Genomic DNA, 21,193 nt, shown 5'->3' with positions numbered 1-21,193 from the left:
GTTGATGTCCAATGTCAGTTTCTGTTTGGTAGAACTGTCATTTTGACATTTGTCAAAGATAACTCCATATTTGAGATGATTAGGTATTCTACCACACGTCGTTTAAAAATGTTTTCCATCCAGTTTTTTTGGAGCCCATACAGGGTGGTGTATTTGAAGGTGAGGTTTTTTTTAACAGAAATTAGAATGGGTCAAAATAAAGCGTTTCAACGAAAATCACCCGTAGAAAACTTTTTAAATGACAAAGTTCAACAAAAAATATTAAATTAAATTTATTTAAAACTAAAATTATTACTGAAATATATCCTAATACGACCCTAGATCATTTGTTATCTGAATTATCTCAAAGCAGTAGGGAAAAACTAATCTCGTGATGACTGGCTCAACTGACTATGGTTTCGTTTAGGATATTTGCCCATTCGATTTTTACATGGAAATGAAATTCACAACTATTTTCACAGTTCTCATGACAATCTTCTTCTTGTTGAAAAATCAGGTGAAATAGGGTAAAAACAATAGCACTATCTCACTTTTCTACACTGTTCTTATCCCAAAACGCACGATATGACAATTTTATCAAACGACCTGATGCAACTAATCAGATAGACCCGGATGTACTGAACTATTGTCCAGCCCTTATAATTTGTTTCGTTTTTTTCGTGCCGAAGTCACTTTTTACAGTGCCGTATTTGAATGTGAAGAATCAAGGGGTTATATTTCAGCCATCTTGAATATCCTACAGATAATTCTTGGTAAAATGACCCATTTTTATGATTTCTATAAGCATCACCTTTGAAAATACCCTGTAAGAAAAACTGTTTTAGAGCGATAACATAGTAGAGAAATGAACACAAAAAAATATTCTACCTGGTGGTGTTTGCAGGCTCGAAAATAATTTTTTTGTTTCTTATGAACACCCTGAAATCAAGTGGGGCCTCTTAAAACTCTCCATACTGCTTTTACTCTATTCAAAATGGTGTCAATGAAGTTATCAATGAAACTTGAAGAATATTTCGTCAAATATCCGTCAGAACATTGGCGAGCTGTTGTAAAGTGTGCGGTGGGTCAGATAAGCGGTGTGATTGCTGTGACATTGCAGACTAAGCATTTTCAAAACAATTTTGGTCTGGATAGGCAGTGGGCCAATCCATTCAGACTTATATGTTCGAGTTTCCAACGATATTTTACACAACACTGTTTCCTACTAAATCTAGGGTGCTTGGGGGATCTTTTTGCTAGCAAATTGAAGCTTTCCAACCTATTTTGGATCGTTTGACCACAAAGGCGCTTTGAAGAAGAGATTTCGTCTTGTGCAGTTAATTGAATCAGCCGATCTTGTGCGACAGTTGTCTTGCTCTTCTACCTCCATTAGTATATGTAAGAAAACCACCCAGGGCAGTCTATGACATCCATAAACATCGAAAACCCGACATACCTCATTAGCACCCCAGCGTCCGGACCAAACCAATCGAATGACACGCTGACAAAAGAGCAAAATCCGCGTAACTCATTACGAGGGGCGACAAAATAGAGACATATCCGAGAATTCAATAAAACTGCACAGTTTCATAGACTAACTACCCCGCCACGCCCTCGCACATAACAACCCGAGGGGTGGCGAACGGTTAAAAACTCGGAAAAATGATTTCATGCCGCGGCACAATGGTCGCAAATTTGTGTACGCAACAGGATCGCAACGATGCATTCAACGGTTATTGTGTTATTATGCGCGCTCGGCAAGTGTATCTCTGACAGATGGGCTGAATCGTAATTTTTCGGATTGTTGCGGGGTTCTGAGGAGATTTATGGGTCTCCGAGCCCTACGTACGCGGACCACCCCTCTGTGTGGGCCCTATGTTCGGACGGTTCAAGAAAACATTTGACCGGATGGCTGGTTGTGGGTTGTGCGACTAAAGGGCTTGTAATTCGTATTCGATTCTTCTGAATTGTTAATAGGAACGGAAGAGTAATGTTTGCCGTTGATTGAATCATTTGTTGAATTGATGTGGCCGATATAGTTGATGAAAATCGATACACAACCACCTCTGGATCGGTTATAGGTAGAGAGATTGGTAGGAAATGGGAGGATTTTTTTAAGTATTGTTATTAAGTACAAGAAGGTAAATTGAAAATCGAAATTTTAGACCTTCGCTGAAAAAATCGTGAAATCTAAACTGTGTGCTATAGCTGAATGAAAATTGGACCGTTTCATTCGCAAAGGATCAATGTATGTGTAAAAAAATCAGCATATGTCCAGTGCAATTTTTCTAGCTGCTGTAGCTCTTCAAAAACCAAACTTTTCGAAATTTTCGTTTTTTTGTTGAACTACTGATCTTAAGTGTATTCGTGATCTACTACCTCGATTTAGTCAAAAAAATGACCCGGGTCGATATAGCTCGAAAAAAAAATTCGATAGGAAAATTTCCCACATCCCTTGGTTAAAAAATATTGCGAGACATTATCGCGTGTTTCATCTAAATTATTTTTCGAGCTATATGGACCCGAGTCATTATTTTTGGCTGAATCAAGGTTGTAGATTATGAATATGGTATTAGTTTTTTTCTAAGATCAGTAGTTCAACAAAAACACGACTTTTTGTGGAAAATTTCGAGAAATTAGGTCAACTTTGAATAGCTACAGCAGGTAGAAAAATGGGTCTGGACAGATGCTGATTTTTTTGCATATAGATTGATCCTTCGTGAAGAGAATGGTCCAATTTTCATTGAGCTGTAGCTCACACTGTGGTTTTTATGATTTTTTTCGCGAAGGTCCAAAATTGCGAATTTTCCGTCGACCATAACATGAGAAGTAATTTTTTTTTTGAATATCTGTTTGCATTTTCGTCATCTACGCCCTCGAATTAGGTAAGAGTATCAATTTGGTTTCGATTAGAGTAAAAAAAATTTTTTTCGAAAAACCTAATTTTTTCCATACATATGTATGGAAAAATTGGCAAAAAATTCATCGTCTCCGATTTCCACCAAAATCGAATTATTCACTAAATCGGGGTCGTAGATTACGAATATACAAACAGATTTTTTCTATAAGTATTATTTTTCGAATTATGGTCGACGGAAAATTCGAAATTTTGGACCATCGCGGAAAAAATCATAAAATCCAAACTGTACGCTACAGCTCAATGAAAATTGGAAAATTCGATTCGCGAAGGATCAATCTATAAGTAAAAGAATCAGCATCTGTTCAGACTCATTTTTCTAGCTGCTGTAGCTCTTCAAAGTTTACCTAATTTTTCGAAATTTTAATTAGGTCAATTTTGAAGCGATACAGCAGCTAGGAAAATTGGTCTGAACAGATGCTGATTTTTTTACATATAGACTGATCCTTCGCGAATAAAATAGTCTAATTTTCATCAAGCTATAGCGTACAGTTTGGAAGTTATGAATTTTTACGCGAAGGTCCAAAATTTCGAATTTTTCATCGACAACAAGGACTACAAACTATTTTGATTTCCCTATGACCACGATTTTCATAGTTAAAGTTTGAAGAATATTTCGTGAACATCGAAATTCAATGGGATTGGGGCATTGTTATTTACTTCTTGATCTTCCAACATCTAAAACTTGGCCTTACTACCAGATGATCGGTCAATATTTGTTCTAGATCCGGAAAACTAACCCCACCCTTTGTCGTATCGAGTGCGACGTGCACCTTATCTGATTAGCGTCGGGGCGCTGCCCAAGGACGCGACGTCCTGTAATGCAGGCGGCGTCACACGACGCTCGCGCCCAACCCAAACTCCTGCAGATTCCTGCACAATTTTCTCTGGCGACTTTAACGAAGAGGAAAAACTTCTGAGGGATTCATCTTTCGTTTCTTAGCTGACTAGAAAAGAATTGGAGGGTTTTCTGCGGAGTCAGGTTTTTGCGTAGTGAAGTCACAAACTTGGTCCTTTCAAAATCAACAAAAAGTGATAAAATTAATTGTAATTGCTCAATATTGAAGGGTTGGTTTTCCAATTTCCTCAGTCTACGGTTCAAAACAATGCGAAAAAGTGTTTAAATCATCCAAATCGACCAAGTGGCTATGAGTATTAGTCGCAGAATAGAAAATAGGGACTTATTTTGACCGAAAATAGTCAGAATTTTAGTTATTGGAAAAAAATTCAAATTTGGGGATCTAAGGTAAAGAAGATCTCCACCGAAATTGTGAAAATCGAAGAATTGGAGTGTCGAGCCATCATCAAGTACCTGTATTTAAAAGGGTTAAGAGTTAAGCAGATTTACGAAGATATGCTTAGTAATTGGCGATCAATGTCCTTCGTATGCGACCGTGAAAATTGGACTGCTAGCTTCAAAAGAGGTAAATTTTCCATTGAAGATGATGACCGATCTGGAAGGCCAGTTTCTGTGTCAGTCCCCGAAAATATCGATGCAGTTCATGATATGATTTTATCAGACCGTCGAATTCGGCTAAAACGGATATCTGAAGCACTGAATATTTCATACGAACGCGTTCAACATATAGTTCACGTCAATTTGGACATGAGAAAAATTGCTGCAAAATGGATTGCCAAATGTTCGAATGTTTACCAAAAGCGTGCAAGGCTAGAAGCATCGCGTTCGATCTATGCTCCAAGACATCCAAGACCTAAGAAGTTTCGTGTTCAAAAATCTGCTCGAAAAGTTCTTGCTTCAGTTTTTTGAGATTGCCATGAAGTAATCATGATTGATTTTTTGGATAAGGGTATAAAAATAACCGGAGATTACTATTTGACATTAATGACCACTCTACGGGTAAAATTGAAGAGAAAAGATGTGGAAATCCAAAGGTGTTTTGTTTTTGCAGGACAACGCCCCTGCACACAAATCTCGAGTTGCCATGCGAAAAATTCGTGATTTAGGTTTTGAATTATTAGAACACCCTCCTTGTTCACCAGATTTGACTCCATTCGACTATCATCTCTTTCCTCAACTGAAGAAAAGTTTAAAAGGGCGTAAATTTTCTTCCAACGAGGAGGTTATAAAAGCTGTGGAGGTCTGGTTTGCAGAGCAAAAAGAAACATTTTTTTTTAAAGGTATAGAGACGTTGCAGGTTCGCTGTAATAAATGTATCCAATTAAGAGGACAATATGTTCAGTAATAAAATATTTTGACATTGAAATTTTGTTTGGTTCTATAGTAGGCTAAGAATTTTTCAATATATCCTTGTATTTCTTCGTGTTGTAGATTCCAAATCAATTTTGTGTTTGTACAACGGTCGTGTAAGTCCGTTCTTTGAATGTACTTCAATTCCCTATATGAGAGGAGGGAGTATAATGATTGCCAGAATCGAATCAGTGGCTTTTATCGCTGTCGTAAACTCAATATACAATACGGACAGGCGGAAAATCGTTTTATTTACAATTCGTTAGATGATTCTTCATTTTCCGCAACGAGACGTGGAAATTGCGTAATTAAGTGATCGGGGAATCAAATCCGCCTTGTCTGTTTCGTTATAATTACCCATCTTATTCCCCTACGGAACTTTCGTTCAGGATTTTCACTCGGAAGTGTTGAAATATAAAAATCCCAAGTGTAATCCTCATCTCGGTATTGACAGAAAGGTTTTATATTCTATGGACAACGCGAAATTATGTTTGCTCCTACTCTGCGGATATAGAATAAAAAACTTCAGTAGACCAATGATATCGTCAAGGCTACAAAGGGTAAAATCGAGCAGTACATATGAGGATATATTGAAGAATTCTTAGCCTACTATAGAACCAAACGAAATTTCAATGTCAAAATATTTTATTACTCAACATATTCTCCTCTCAATTGGATACATTTATTACAGCGAACCGGCAACGTCTCTAGACCTTTCAAAAAAAATGTTTCTTCTTGCTCTGCAAACCAGACTTCCACAGCTTTTATTACCTCCTCGTTGGAAAAAAAACTTACGACCTTTTAAACTTTTTTTCAGTTGAGGAAAGAGATGATAGTCGGATGAAGCCAAATCTGGTGAATAAGAGGGGTGTTCTATCGATTGTTGCTTTGTTTCTGGATCGTAGAAATGTACCCGAGTCTCATACATACAAAAAATTCGGTTTAAGAGGTCTACATCGTTTTCAAATCGAGCACAGATCGAACGCGATGCTTCTACCCTTGCACGATTTTGGTCAACATTTAAACATTTGGGGATCCATTTTGCAGCAATTTTTGTCATGTCCAAATTGACGTGAACTATATGATGAACGCGTTCGTATGAAATATTCAGTGCTTCAGATATCAGTTTTAGCCCAATTCGACGGTCTGATAAAATCATGTCATGAACTGCATCGATATTTTCGAGGACTGGCACAGAAACTGGCCCGATCGGTCATCATCTTCAATGGTAAATTTACCTCTTTTGAAGCTTACAGTCCAATTTTTCACGGTCGCATACGAAGGACATTGATCACCAAGGGTATCAAGCATATCTTCGTTAATCTGCTTACCTCTTAACCCTTTTAAATACAGGTACTTGATGATGGCTAAATACTCCAATGTTTCGATTTTCACAATTTCGTTTTTGCGTAACTCTGGTTTACTTTTTTGACCTCAAACTTCACACTGACACTTCTAATGAGTTATTGTTCGTTTCTATGGTAACGCAATATTTTTTTAATGCATGGAACTGATCTAGGCTAACTAGATATCAATACATCCTCGTACATGATATTAATCTTGAGTTTTTGGCTCAGGCCCACTCAGAAAATTTTCTTCGATACGAGCCTCAATTATTGCGGAAAATTCCTGTTTCCCCATCTTGCCAAATTGTGCAACAAAAAGAGGCAAAACGTAAAACGATACCCCCGAAGAAAGGCTTAAAATATTCCGAGAGTTCCCCATGGACCATGAAGGTGTTAGCTAATTAAGATCTCAAATACCAATTCTGTTTAACTACTTCGAATACACCGTAACAACTTCTTCGCGTCTCGATTAGTCCTCCGTTGTCGATTAAATTTGTACGTAGCAGTTTTTATCATAATCGAATTTCGAGATCGGTCCCCTTAACTGGAGCGAAGAAGGTTTAATTGATAAATGAATATGGATCGTGGATTCTGCGAGAACGTCTTGGGATTGGGACTCATCACCGGTCCTGTGGGATCATCGGGAAGGGAAAGTAGGTGGTTTCGGTTAACTCATTAGTCGATTTTCGTTCAGTTAGAGACTTATGGAAGAAATGCTGAAGACTTGAAAGTTTTTGCTATTCCCTGAGCGAAGTTTTAGGGATTCAAACGTTGGAAAACACAAAATTGTGCACTATTACTTAGTAGAAGCTCAGTAATCATTAATGATCACACGTGTATGGTTATACAAGGTGAGTGTTTGACTCGAATAAATATTTTAACAGTAGATTCTTGAGGTCTCAAGAAACGATTTTTCCCTATACCATTTTTTTCCGATTCGGCCCTGATTCGAATTTCACAGATACTTTTGAATTTTCGAACATCAAATTACTCGAAAACTGTGCATTGTACGAAAAAATATGAGGAATACATACTTTCATTTCCCAAAACTATCGAATATTCATTAGATAGCGTCCAACTTAGTTTCAAGGTTCTTTGAATTTTTGGTATTTTTATGGTACGTAATGGTCATAATGAGAAAACTCGAAGACGTGGGTGATATCTTTCGTTCGAAAAAGATTCATCAAATAAACGAAAAACTATATTCCGAAATTCATTCCATTCGATAAAACCGTTTGTGAGATAAAACTAAAAATAACATTTTTATGGTTTTTCAACAGCCTGTATCTTTGAAACCGAGACGATTCAGAAAAAATGGTACAAAAAGAAAGTGTTTCTTTTGACCTCAAGAAACTACTGTTAAAATTTTTGTACGAGTCAATTACTCACATTTTTGCGTTACTTTTCTTTCACTCTATAGTAGGTACTATTCATATTAATTGAAAATTCAATCTTTTTTCTGGTGTTATTCCTATCTATGGATAAGAAAGTCCCATTCGAATCTCATAGAGGTTTCTCACCAAACAATAGTTTTTTCATTCTTTTCTCCGTAGACCACAATCGACAAGTAAAATCAACATTGTTTTCCAATTAACACAAAACCGCTCAAGTCATACACACACTTTTTTACCAGAGGAACAAAACAAATGATTTCTCTTTCATCAACTGTGTAGACCATTGAAGAATTCCTTCATGCAATCTCCAAACATTCTGAATCACAATGGTAATTGCAAATTACTCTAACGTGTTTGCTTATTGAATCAGAGGCGTGGAAGAAATGATGATATCGATGTCTTAATGAAGAATCCACCCGCAAAATTCGATCAGAAACAATTGCCAGCGTTGTGTACCCAGGAATCTTGACCCAGATATTAAATGTGAATAATACAACTTTGTACGGAGTTATTTCAAGTACATCGGTGTTGAGTTGGATGCTTTTGGCTTGGAAGGCGAATGATGTGGGTGTATTCATTGTTGGGTGGAATTCCTGAAGAATTTAGCATTTGTTGAAATTGACCTTTGATGGCATAACTCAATTTCTTCTTTGCGTTATTGGAAACGGCTTATTTTCATATTAGGCGGAGTTTTGCACGATTCCGTATTTCATGTGAAATGGAACAATTTTAGAGCAGGGCGATGACCCATCCAAGTACTGAACTGTTCCAAAGCTGTCCAGAAAAAAAATCATTTTTTTATGGTTTTTCAACAGCCTATATCTTTTCAACCGAGCCGATTCGGAAAAAATAGTGAAGAAAAAAGTGTTTCTTTTGACCTCAAGAATCTACTGTTGAAATATTTGTACGAATCAAAGACTTACCCTGCTTACTTCAAAAATCATCTGACCCTGAACTGGATACCTTTTCGCGTATCATAATGCCTGCATTTAAGTAGTACATGAGCATGACAATTCAACCAGCAGGCATTCAATGATAAGACATCCATTCTCTCGCGACGATTCGACTTTTAAATAACACCAAAAGCAACCCCCTAAATCGCTCCCCTAACATTTGCAATTCTTGCACGTAGCATCGTCGTGAATCCAATCTGATAGACACCCGACTCGGAATCCAAGATGAGAAATCGAATAATACGAGCGTGGCCAAGCCGAACCATCTGTCTATAACAATTTTACCGGCTAATATTTATTCAAAACAAACGCCCCTTCTTACAATCCATTTCGATTAGCGTTAAGAGTCTGAATAAGCCGCGGCTAAAGGAGAAAATGCAGGCAAATTAATATTTAAGTGGATTTAACTATACGGCTTTCCGGTATCGAATGTCATGGGGGAGGTTTTGTTCATATTTTTAAAGGGCGGAGGAAACGTTATTCGAATAGCGAGAAGGTGCAAGAATTGACGAAAAATACCAGTTCGAATTATTCCAACAGATACACCGTGAAGCAAAGGTTTTAGAATAAAAACAAAGAATATTATAGTCGTGTAAAATACAGAGTTAAAATGAATAAAACTTAAAAAGTATCTGTGAAAATTGAAAAATTCGGTACTTTGGCTGAATACAACTCTGTTCAGAAGATCTACAGATATGCAGTGTCACAGATTAAGCTAGTTATTCTGAAGGTAATTTTGTTTTTCTAGGGGTGGCACTACTCATTATGAAAACTTGAAATGGCTATATCTTTTTATCAGGGCCGAATCAGAAAAAATGGTATAGGAGAAAAGTGTTTCTTTTGACCTCAAGAATCTACTATTAAAATATTTGTACGTGTCAAACACTCATCCTGTATACGAATTATAAACATGCAGTGCAGAAAAAGAAAGAAAAGTGCCAAGAAAAAAAATCCAAATACAAAGAAAAGATAAAATAATAGACCATGAAAAAACTACTGGGGCCCGAATACACAATTTTTTTTGGTTTCTTCCTTCTCCATAAACTCTTTTTCATGGGTACATTTTTCTATACCACAGAAAGGCTCTCCGCCAGTAAGTGTTCATTGAATATGATCTTCACCTCCTCTTTCACTACTATGTGTATATACTTCATTCAAATTTATTTTAGCAGTCGGTTGGCCATGAAATAATTTTCTCAAGTTTTTGTAACTAGAACGTAACTAGAAGTTAGGTTGGCACTCATGAAATGTCGTTAATGTCATAACGCCGTTGCCACAACTAATATCAATTTTTATTACGGAAATGCCCAAAGTGATTGAAAAAAGAGACAGGGTTTCAGAAAGTGCTATTTAGAATTCAGGTCCGCTCATTCAAATAGTTATACCCTCATATTTTAAATAAACAATACGTCAGACGGTATCGAGCATATTCAATGTAAGTGAATTTATATAATGTTTCATCTGAATCTAAACGATTTATATTTCAGCTGAATATTTCCACAATCAGAAAAATTGTGAATGAAGAGGATGACAAAGAATTTCCTTCTATTGGGAGACCCAAAAAAGTGGTGGCATTTGAGAATTAATGCGAAAAGTTTACTACAGGATTTTCGATAAATGTCATTGGAGAATAAGTTCCCTAAAATAGATTTTTCTATTTTTCATTTGACTTGTCCTATACAATGTAAATGTCTTAAGGTACTAATAAATACCTAATTATTATTATTACATCAATGTATTAAGATGAATAGCCACAAATACGCGCAAGTTGCCCTGTTACTTGTTTTTCCATGTGAAATTTTTGTTCAACGGTGAAGTTGCATCTTAACTTGAAACTTCCTTCAATTCCTTTTACTTATATTGATGCAAGATGATTTTTGTTGAAGAATTTAACATTCTTATAATTATCTGTTAATACCTTAGGGAGATACTCATTCCCAACCACTGCATCATATGCATTTCATCTTCGGGTTAATATTTTTGAAATCTTCAAATGATGTAAGTCAAAAAAGATAACGAACATTAACTCTCCTCAAGCTAGTGCATATTATGATATTATACTGATCTCTTGTATTTTCCATGCAAATAACTGGATTTGGTATGCCTTCAATCAGTTTGTATAAACTTCAATTATGTTCGTCACATATTTTCCGAAGAGATTCGACATTGTGATAAAATACGCAATAACAGAAACTTTCACGTAAAACGGGCAACATAGCGTTGATTTGAAACCCAAAAATGTTTTGACAAGCTTCATAACCCCACATTTTCGTACTATACAGAGTGAAATGTGTCAAATTTCCATGGCCAACCGACTGCTAAAATAAAATTGAATGAAGTATAGTTACGACCTTGTCAGTCAATTTAAGTTGAAGAAAAAATAAATAAAATTACTCCATGGACAACCGACTGCTTCTATGAAAGTGAGCGGACTACATACACTCGTCGAAATCATGAATACCTCGTAACAACCATCAATAAACCGCAATGAAATCAAAATCGCATCCACCCTCCGCCCCTAAAACGATTTCCATAAAAAACGTCCGGATTTTTCCGACCCGTCAAGTGTTTTCCATAAAGCAATCAGCCTAACGAATCCGGGAAATATATACGTATCGCGATATATATTTGTAACGTTTCCCGAACAATGACCAGTTTGTCGACAAGAATCAATACGCAAAATTGCGAGCGCTGAGAGTCCATATACAGCGCGTCATTTGTGACGGTTTATTTTTCGTCGCCTCATGAATATTGAACGGGAAATTTTACATCGTCGGTGGAAAGCTTTTAGTACGCGGGCATTGTCGCTGTCGAAATGAAAAATGGAAAAAATCGGGACGGCATAAACGGGGATTTTTTTTGGACCTTGTCAGAATCGCACTGATATCGATTTCATTTCGTCCATTTTCACTGTTTGTGAGAACTAGAGTACGCTAAACCAATTGAAACACTGACAAGAAGAGGACCAACGCCACGTTTCTTCTAGTCGAGAATACAAAAGACACCCTCTTGAATAAAACATCACGCAGATACATCGAGATGACATCGAAGAAAAGACAGATTCCTATGGCAAATACTCAACTACCATTATACTACGTTACTGGTCGGATGTACCCACTGAAAGAATCCCTTTCTATCTGACTGAATATCAAATTCGCACCACTCAAGGCGGTCCATATATGCATGTTACCCTGCCGTTTCAGAGAGGCAACCATGTAAATTCCGGAGTAGCACTACTGAAAACCAAGTTCCAACACCTCTGACGACGAGGTTCTCTTGGGTTTTTATAAATTGATTCAATTCTGAGCTCTGGGGAAATGCGGCTTGTTTCTGACAATATAGCGAGAGTATTGACTCGACCGAGCGGTCGCAGGACCGGATTATAGAATGATCTTGGTCGAGGATGTGGAGGTTTCAAAATTTACATCACCTCTGGAATCATTTCACCGTAGATCTAACTTGTTATTCTGAAAGGAATTTTGTTTATTCTGGGGTGGCACAGCTCATTATGAAAACTTTAAATGGCTATATCTTTTTATCAGGGCAGTATTGAAAAAATGGTATGGAAAAAAGTATATCTTCACGAAGAAAAAAACAAGGTTCAAGATCTTTTTCACAGATAAGACGTCTGAACATCTTTCACCAACTAAAAGATGAAACAAATAATCTCACACAGCCCTCCAACCCTCTCCACAGCCACCCCGCCCGCCAAAATAGTTTTAGATTAGCCGGTGTATAATATATTATATTTCCGATACGTCAGATCAAGGGGGGCGGACACCCTCCTATGGCATTCATGTTTCATGCGGAGCTCCCTCTTCCCCTTATTCCGAGAGCACCCTCACATGAACCGCCGCATGTTATATGCAACTTGCTAATGTATGTTGCAGCACCATATGCCTATGTGCTCCAGGACCTGTCGAAACTGAACCCCCTGGGGGTTCGCGCGTATACGTATACGTAAACCCACCCCCCCCACTTGTCGAACGTGGCTCGCGTCAATTTGTTACATATTTCACTTGACGCTACTGCATGGCAGTTCAGGAGCCGAAACAGAGTTTTAGGACGTCTTTAAGATGAGATTCAATCAGTGTTCTTCTAGGGGGTGTCGGAGAACTCCAAAACTGAAGGTTTTGGAATTTTCCACCATTGGGGGTAGAGAATTTCATATCCAATTCGTAGTTAGTAGGTGGATCCAAATATCTGATCAGCTGAATATTGTGGCGTATCCTGATTCCACAATAAAAATTTATCTGGACGTCACGAAGACGTTCCTGGATGTACAAGGTTGAGATCAAGTAAAGAACCGAGTAAATACACTTCTCAACACTTGATAGGGATCACGAAGTACTGGAAGCTCATCATATTGAAAGGATGAACTGGCCAGTTCACTATCCAGACAGGAATTGTATAGAGCATGTCTGGCCAGAGATGTCTAGACAACTGTCCTCCCTAGACCACTCCATTTACAATCTGGAGTAGCCAGCTTTGTTGAACATTCAGACCAATTCGTCCCAGAAATTCGAGAATTGTCCCATCGAAACACACGACACTCGACACTAGACACTCGACACTCACCACTCGACACTCGACACTCGACACACGACACACGACACTCTACACTCGACACACGACACACGACACTCGCCACTCGACACTCGACACACGCACCCTGCACCCTGCACCCCACATACGCACTCAAAACGCATTCACACACACACACACACACACACACACACACACACACACACACACACACACAGGCGCGCGCGCGCGCACACACACACACAGGCGCGCGCGCGCGCACACACACCCCACAAATCCGTCCCCACACACACACACACACCCCCCACAAATCCCTCACACACACGCGCGCGCGCACACACACCCCACAAATCCGTCCCCACACACACACGCACACACACCCCACAAATCCCTCACACACACACACACACACACACACACGCCACACACTCGACACTAGACAATAGACACTCGACACTAGACACTCGACACTTGACACTCGACACTTGACACTCGACACTCGACACACGACACTAGACACTCGACACTTGACACTCGACACTCGACACTTGACACTCGACACTAGACACTCGACACTTGACACACGACACTCGACACACGTCACACGACACTCGACACTCGACACTCGACACACGACACATGACACTCGACACACGACACATGACACTCGACACACGACACTCGACACGCGCACCCTGCACCCCCCATATACGTACACACGCGCACACACACTCCACAAATCCGCCCCCCCCACACACACACACACACGCACACACACTCACACACCCCACAAATCCCTCACACACACACACACACACACACACACGCGCCACACACACACGCCACACACACGCCACACACACACACACACACACACACACACACGCGCCCCACACACACACGCCACACACACACACACACGCCCCACACACACACGCCACACACACACACACACACACACACACACGCCACACACTCGTCACAGGCACTAGACACTCGACACTAGACACTCGACACTCGACACTCGACACTGGACACTAGACACTCGACACTCGACACTAGACACTAGACACTCGACACTAGACACTAGACACTCGACACTCGACACCCGACACTGGACACTCGACACACGACACTCGACACTCGACACACTACACTCGACACTAGACACTAGACACTCGACACTTGACATTCGACACTCGACACTTGACACTCGACACTCGACACTCGGCACTAGACACTCGACACTAGACACTTGACACTCGACACTCGACACTGGACACTCGACACACGACACTCGACACTAGACACTAGACACTCGACACTAGACACTTGACACTCGACACTCGACACTCGAACTCGACACTTGACACTCGACACTCGACACACGATACTCCACACTCGACACCCTGCACTCCACACTCGACACCCTGCACTCCCCACATACGCACACAAAAACGCATTCACACACACACGCACACACAACTCAAAAATCCCTCACACACACACACACACACAAATTCATCTTGACATCACGAAGATGTTCCTAGATATACAAGGTTGAGATCGAGTAAGGAACGGAGTAAATACACTGCTCCACACTTGATAGGGATCACGAAGTACTGAAAGCTCATGATATTGAAAGTTCACTATCCAGACAGGAATTGTATAGAGCATGTCTAGGCAGAGATGTCTAGACAACTGTCCTCCCTAGACCACTCCATTAACAATCTGGAGTAGGCTTGTAACGCTTTGTTGGACATTTAGACCAATTTGTGCTAGAATTTCAAGAATTGTCTCATCGAAAGTAGACCTTGGGTGGGACCAACCAACCACCAGCTTTACTGAGACTCTCTATTCAATTTTTTCCCTGTTTTCAAACCTATAATTTCTCGAAATTATCGAAAAAAAGTCTGCACAAGCTACCCTTATATTCAAAACGTTGCGTCACCTCATCCATCGGGTTAGAAACGAAAAAAAAAAGCCAAAATCGTGCACCGTTGTTCGTCTCCTATAATTCAACTCCAATAACTCATAACTTTAAGAGTCCCCAGATGCGGAATTGCGTATTTCCCATTAGACAGACCCCATCATTTATTCATTTTCCGATTTTCAGCCTACATACAAACATGCTAAACAAACGTGAATCATTCATGCGCCACTGACCGTTTGTGTGTCAAATCTCATCGATGCCCCTGCTTGTGGGGGTTGGCGGATAGTTTGACGATGCGGTCAACTTGGGGTGAGTGAAACGCCGATCAGTTGTCTTATTTGGCCACAATGGACGTCGCTCGAAGATGATGCGGTTGACGTTTGAAACTTGCGTATGTTAAATGCAAGTTTTGAAAAGTTCAATGGGATACTCTTACTTAAAATGCGAATACAGGGTGTTTTCAAAGGTGAGGCTTTTTTTGACAGAAGGTAGAAGTCATCAAAATAAGTCTTTTAACCAAAAGTTATATGTATAAAATATCCAAGATGGCTGAGATACAACCCCTAGAAGTTCGACAAAATTTCATTGAATTTCCAGTACGGGACTGTAGAAGGTGACACCGGCATCGCAAAAACGAAACAAAACATAAACATATGGCTGGACAATGAATGGTTCAGTACCAAATTCATCGGATTAGATGCATCAGGTCACTTTTGAGAAAAACGTTATTGTTTTATCGTGCAATTTAGGGTGGAAAAAAATGTAGAAAATCGAGGCAGTTTCTTGGAAGATCTTATGTTAGTTATGTTGAAAAAGTGCTATGATGTTTCCCCATTTCATCCCATTTTTAGGACGATTGTTGGAATGTTTGAATAAGAAGATTGGATGCCCATTGTGAAAAAATTCGTGAATAATTAGGACGAATTTTATTGGTGAGATTTTGAAGTATTATTCTATTTTTTACACTTGTGTCCTAAGTCTCTTCTGTCAGTTGGTATCGAAATGAGCCATTTCATAAAATCGTCTAAGTTACTGAAAAATGATGAGAACAATTCGGCAATCCTAAGTTTCCATTTTCATTACCACGAAAATATCGAACGTGCCAATATCCTAAACGAAACCACAGGGTCATCAGGTCTAGGGTGGTATTAGGATCTATTTCAGTAATCATTTTCAATATTTTTTTTCAACTTTGTCGTTTTGAAAGTTTTGTATAGGTGATTTTTGGTGAAACGCTTCATTTTGATCAGTCCTACCTTCTGTTGAAAAAAGCCTCACCTTTAAATACACCCTGTATACACGCTAAGCTTCCAGTGGGAATATAAAGACTGAGTCAAGCTTTCTACTCTTCGTGGCATACTTTAAATGGGACAATTCATGGAATTTTCGAACAAATTGGTCCAAATATGCGGCAGAGCACAAACAAATCTGCTCCAGATTGTTAATCGGAGTTACTCGAAGATTCTATCGTACAATTCCTATGTCTATACTCCCATCCACTCATGATTTTCCCAACAATGCCAGAGATTTCCTTCTACACTTCCCCCGTCTTCGAAATTCCATCCGCGTAATAGTCTTAGTTCTGGTCTAAGAAACTCCACCCCTTGTCGATCGCAAACACGCTGATTACGTCATGTAGGAATCGTTGTTACCCCCCCATCCATAATTCAGTTACACCAACTCAGGCAGCTAATCGCTATATGATTAATTCAAACTTAATCAGATCAGCCGAGCATTCACGCGGCAGTTGGCATGACTGACTGGAGAGACGTCGTAGTAACGGGGCTTAATCAGGCGGATTACTAGATTACCTTGGCAACCTGATTGCGAGGAGCGAATCTTAGCATGACGTCAGGTGGGAATACTAATTAATACTGCCTAGACCGCGCTAGGAACCTTAATTCCATCGTGAAATATTTAAGGCCGCGTTCAGACCGCATCGGGACGGGCTGTCATCGAAGAAACGTCAACGCCTCCTGCGGTCGGATGAGTTATTGTTGCAGTGTTAAGTTGGGAATAGGCAAATAGGTATGACGAATGGAGAATAGTGAATTATGGAATTATAAGGCTTTGTTTTTGGGTCTGAAATACGGATTCTATTGACTCGCACTCTATAGGGTGTCCCGAAATTAATACAAACGAATTCTAAAGGAGAATAAGAAGTATAGTTGGGTAGGCGACGATGCTATATCGGGATTCACTCGAGCTTCGTGGATACCTAGTGGATTTTGAAGATGAGATGGTAAAAAAAAAGGTGTTGCAGACGTTGACCCATTAATCTGACACTAATCAGAAGAGGTTTTCATAATCTGACAGTTCGAAGATGATAACAAGGCATTTTGTTAAAATATCTCCCTTCCTGTTCTTCCAATCGTTTCTGTATTTATTATGAAAGTTGTAGATAATAAAGTTCTATGCAACTTTTGTCTGAAGCAATTTTGCCTACTCTCAACCGTTTTCGAGTTAGAGGGCGAGGAGGTTAGCCACAAACGCGAAAGGCCAAGGTCAATGTAGAAACCCATTCTAATGTACATTCATCGCCATATATCTCAGAAACGTACAAACGTAGAAAAAATTGCTTCGAACAAAATTTGTAGAAAATGTTGTGCTCTACAACTTTTGTAATGAATGCGAAAACAATTCGAAGCCCAGGACAAGAGATAATTCAAAAAAACAGATTTTCGCGACCTTTTTGGCCGAATTTTATTGTTTCGGCTTGCTGAAACTGCCAGATTATATTTTGGCTGATTTTTTCCCTTAGAATATTCATTTTTTCATCTCAGACTCCGGTCATACAAAAATAACTGAATTTGGAACAACAGTTACTTCTGAAAATAGTTCCAGATAGTTCCCCGTATTGTTTCAAGGATAGTCAAATCCGCAATAGTTGTAAATCCTCAGTGATTACCTGCGAAACCTTCATCAAACACCTAACATTTCGAGGAAAATCACAGAGATTAAATGCAATGAATGAAATGGATTAAGTCTCCATAAACCAGGAAAACAACGATCATATTTGAAATGTCTTTCGTTGTTCTAAATTAGAACGATGTTGTCACGGGAAGTTATAGTTGTTGCACTCAGCCTGGTGAGTTTATTCGTCATCTCAAATCTCACAATTTTTCTTATAAGGACTAACCTTTAAAAGTTCCCTAACGCTTTCTTAGTTTTTGTAGAATCGAAAGTTCAGGTTACAAACGATATCAAATAATCATCATATATTTCCAGCTGGCTATTCAAGCAGCTACTGTCAGATGCCAAAAAATATCTATATATCCCGAAGAACTTCCTAATGGATTGCCAAGACACATCAGATCACTATCCTTGACCTTTACCAATGAATTAAAGAGTCCAGTGAACACATCAATCACCAGTTTAATAGACTCTATAGTTTCCAAATTCCTCGATACAAAACTTGGACAACTAGTGGCAGAAGCAATATTCGACACTCCAGTATTCGTAACGAAAGTCAACAATATCTTAGGCAGCAAAGTTCTAATCCTCGAGAAGAACAGTCTGAGGATAAGCTATGCCAACTTGATCGAAGTGATCAAGATCCACATCACAGATTTTCTGGAAAATCATTTGAAACTTCGCGGTATCTTACTGAATTTCGCAGGTGGTTTCGTCAGTAGAACAGTTGACGACTTTGGTCGCAAGATTGAACCTGCTGTTAAGCAGGTTAATTTCACGGTGTCCACCAAACCTTCTGCCATTCAAGGGACAGGAGTTACATCGGCGCAAAGTGTAATCAGGAAGATTATTCAAGATTTCATTGTCCTTCTCATCAGACCTTTCCAGTCTAGACTAAATCAAACCTTGCTGAATGTCACCAACGAACTACTCTCCCTTTACAAACCAGTGTTACCGAGCAACTACTTCCAGTCAATCATATCCTGCGGTATTAATCAAAGTGTTTTGAAGACCGTAGAGATCGTGGAAGCTGCCAGGGAAATGCTAAATCATCTACTGGCTAACCCCAACAGAGTCATGAAGAGATCAGTTGATTCTCTCGAGAGTAACAACGAAAAGCAAACTAGATCTTTGATAGGTTTGATCGTGGCACCTATAAGATTTTTGCTAACACTTATTCTCACACCAGTACATCGCCTTTTGAAACGCCTTATGAATTACATATTCGTTACTTTGAGACCAGTTGTGGGAAAATTTATTTTGAGCCCGATAGAATCTATTGTGATGTCCATAATCAATTTGATACCTTGTTCAAACTGCTGATAACATCTTGAGGTATGTGTGAAAATCTAGGATTTAAGCTTGTCTAGTTTGCCTAACCAAACACAATTACTGTCATAATATTTTACCTTCAATAAAGATATAGATGCTTGTTGATAATTTTATGCATTTCTTTAGCTTTATATTTTAACTATTCATTCAAAATATGTTACTATATTAAGTATTCGGTTTGTGTCCCATCAGAGCTAAAGCTTCTCTTTCTTGTTCTTTCTGAAATGATACTCTGGGATTAGAGTTTCTTCCTTTGGACCCTCGCCTGTCTGCATTGACCAATTCGTCAACGTTTAAGAGTTCAACCTGAAACATATAAAACGCGTAAGCTTCACAAGGGCAGAAATTTCTAGCACCTGCTCTGGTTCTCCTATGTACCTCTTGGTCTGAGTTGTCGATAGACCTCTTCAAAGACTGTGGTGATGATTTTCGAACTTCCGCAACTTCTAATACAGAAGTCCTGCGCGACACCCTGACAGACTTCTCCTGGTCGTTTTGGGACGTCCTCTGGGTGCTCAGTGAGTTTCTACTGCTACTACGAGATCTCCTCCTGACTGATTCTCTCATTTTTCTGAAGTGGAGAGTCAGAGGTTGTTGGAGATTCTGACATGGTACTCTTCTCTGGGTGCTCTTCCCTGTAGGCCACCAAGTTTGAGACTGTTATCCCTGAGCCTGAAGCGCTCTTGGTATCTGTGAATAAGGCCCAGCTTGTAGATGTTAAGGGTGGCTGTAAGCGTGAGGAGAAAGTGAGAATAATGCAAAATTTTAATATAATTTCGTAACAGTAGTTATTTTTGAGTTGGGAGAGTCTGAAAGGGACCATATCCAGGGGTGTTTTGCTTAAGGTATTACAAACCTTCTTCCTCAATCTGAGACTTCCTACGGTTGAGCATAATATTCGAATTTGGAACGAATGAACCTGGTGGGAAGTTAAGGCTGCTTCTCCTTGCCTCGTAACTGCTTCCGCTCACCCTTTTGGCCATCAGTCTGGTGGTGATGCCACCCTCGAAATCGTCAATTTTAATTTCTGGCTTTGGGGGTTCCTCGTATTCCAAAATTTTTTCGTACATACTTAGAAGGACAGGAATTTTTCATTCTATATAGAAAAAACGCTTGGAAAAACACTTGGGAATTTTACAACTGTCTTATCTAGAGTTTGACAAAGTCAATCATCCATCTTATTCTTCTTCTTTTTTCTCCTGCAAACTCAGCAGACTAAGCTACTCAGTCTGCAGAGTGTAGGGTGTTCATAACCAACTCACAAACCATTTTGTTTCATCCTAGCCTCAGCAAAACCTCTTTCTCTCATTCAGGGCGAAAATATCACCTTCGAACTGCTAAAAAGTCACTTACCTACATCCACTTTAGGGCACGAAGCTCCAGCGTCACATCATTTATCGTTATTGTCAGCGTATAGGAGTTCCTGATATATCTTTCAATTAAGGTCCCATTTAAGTACATTCCCCTGTTTATGGAAATGCGGCGACCAACCCCTTCGCCGTTCGGGGGTGCGAGGGATGGTTTAATAGCGAAAACGTCGCTCAAAATTGAAGATAAAGGTATTCGCATTGAAATATCGGACAGTTTGAAAATTTGATGGCGATCAACGCCTTGACTGTGTCATATATTCGCTGGTTATTCAGATTAGGTTCATAATTGATTAGGTTGGGTT

The 21,193-nt window shown here is 39.4% G+C and overlaps 2 protein-coding genes across 3 annotated transcripts; one reads left to right on the top strand and one right to left on the bottom strand.

The window, feature by feature from the left end:
- Positions 1-18,207: 18,207 nt before the first annotated feature.
- On the top strand, positions 18,208-19,630 carry LOC123319322. Its single transcript, XM_044906222.1, has 2 exons — positions 18,208-18,364; positions 18,505-19,630. The coding sequence occupies exons 1-2, from the start codon at positions 18,326-18,328 to the stop codon at positions 19,510-19,512; spliced, it is 1,047 nt and encodes a 348-aa protein (XP_044762157.1). The 5' UTR covers positions 18,208-18,325; the 3' UTR covers positions 19,513-19,630.
- Positions 19,631-19,674: 44 nt separating this feature from the next.
- On the bottom strand, positions 19,675-20,725 carry LOC123319323. 2 transcript variants are annotated; one of them, XM_044906225.1, is made up of 3 exons: positions 20,378-20,725; positions 19,900-20,248; positions 19,675-19,827 (listed from the first exon to the last, which is right to left on the bottom strand). In XM_044906225.1, the coding sequence occupies exons 1-2, from the start codon at positions 20,589-20,591 to the stop codon at positions 20,106-20,108; spliced, it is 357 nt and encodes a 118-aa protein (XP_044762160.1). In that variant the 5' UTR covers positions 20,592-20,725; the 3' UTR covers positions 19,675-19,827; positions 19,900-20,105. The 2 variants fall into 2 exon arrangements, with proteins under 2 accessions (XP_044762160.1, XP_044762158.1); XM_044906223.1 differs by having other exon boundaries at positions 19,900-20,211; positions 20,378-20,715.
- Between the last annotated feature and the right edge of the window lie 468 nt (positions 20,726-21,193).

The sequence above is a fragment of the Coccinella septempunctata genome, chromosome 8 (assembly GCF_907165205.1).
Source record: "Coccinella septempunctata chromosome 8, icCocSept1.1, whole genome shotgun sequence".
Lineage (NCBI taxonomy): Eukaryota > Metazoa > Arthropoda > Insecta > Coleoptera > Coccinellidae > Coccinella > Coccinella septempunctata.
This window is presented reverse-complemented; position numbering and strand designations above follow the sequence as displayed.

What these genes read in the sequence shown, in the direction of transcription:
- LOC123319322 (XM_044906222.1), top strand. Translation starts at nt 18,326, where the DNA reads ATGTTGTCACGGGAAGTTATAGTTGTTGCACTCAGCCTG. An exon ending in TAGTTGTTGCACTCAGCCTG is followed by an intron (nt 18,365 to 18,504) that starts GTGAGTTTATTC and finishes ATATATTTCCAG; the next exon opens with CTGGCTATTCAAGCAGCTAC.
- LOC123319323 (XM_044906223.1), bottom strand. Translation starts at nt 20,591, where the DNA reads ATGTACGAAAAAATTTTGGAATACGAGGAACCCCCAAAGCCAGAAATT. An exon ending in GTCTCAGATTGAGGAAGAAG is followed by an intron (nt 20,212 to 20,377) that starts GTTTGTAATACC and finishes CCTTATTCACAG; the next exon opens with ATACCAAGAGCGCTTCAGGC.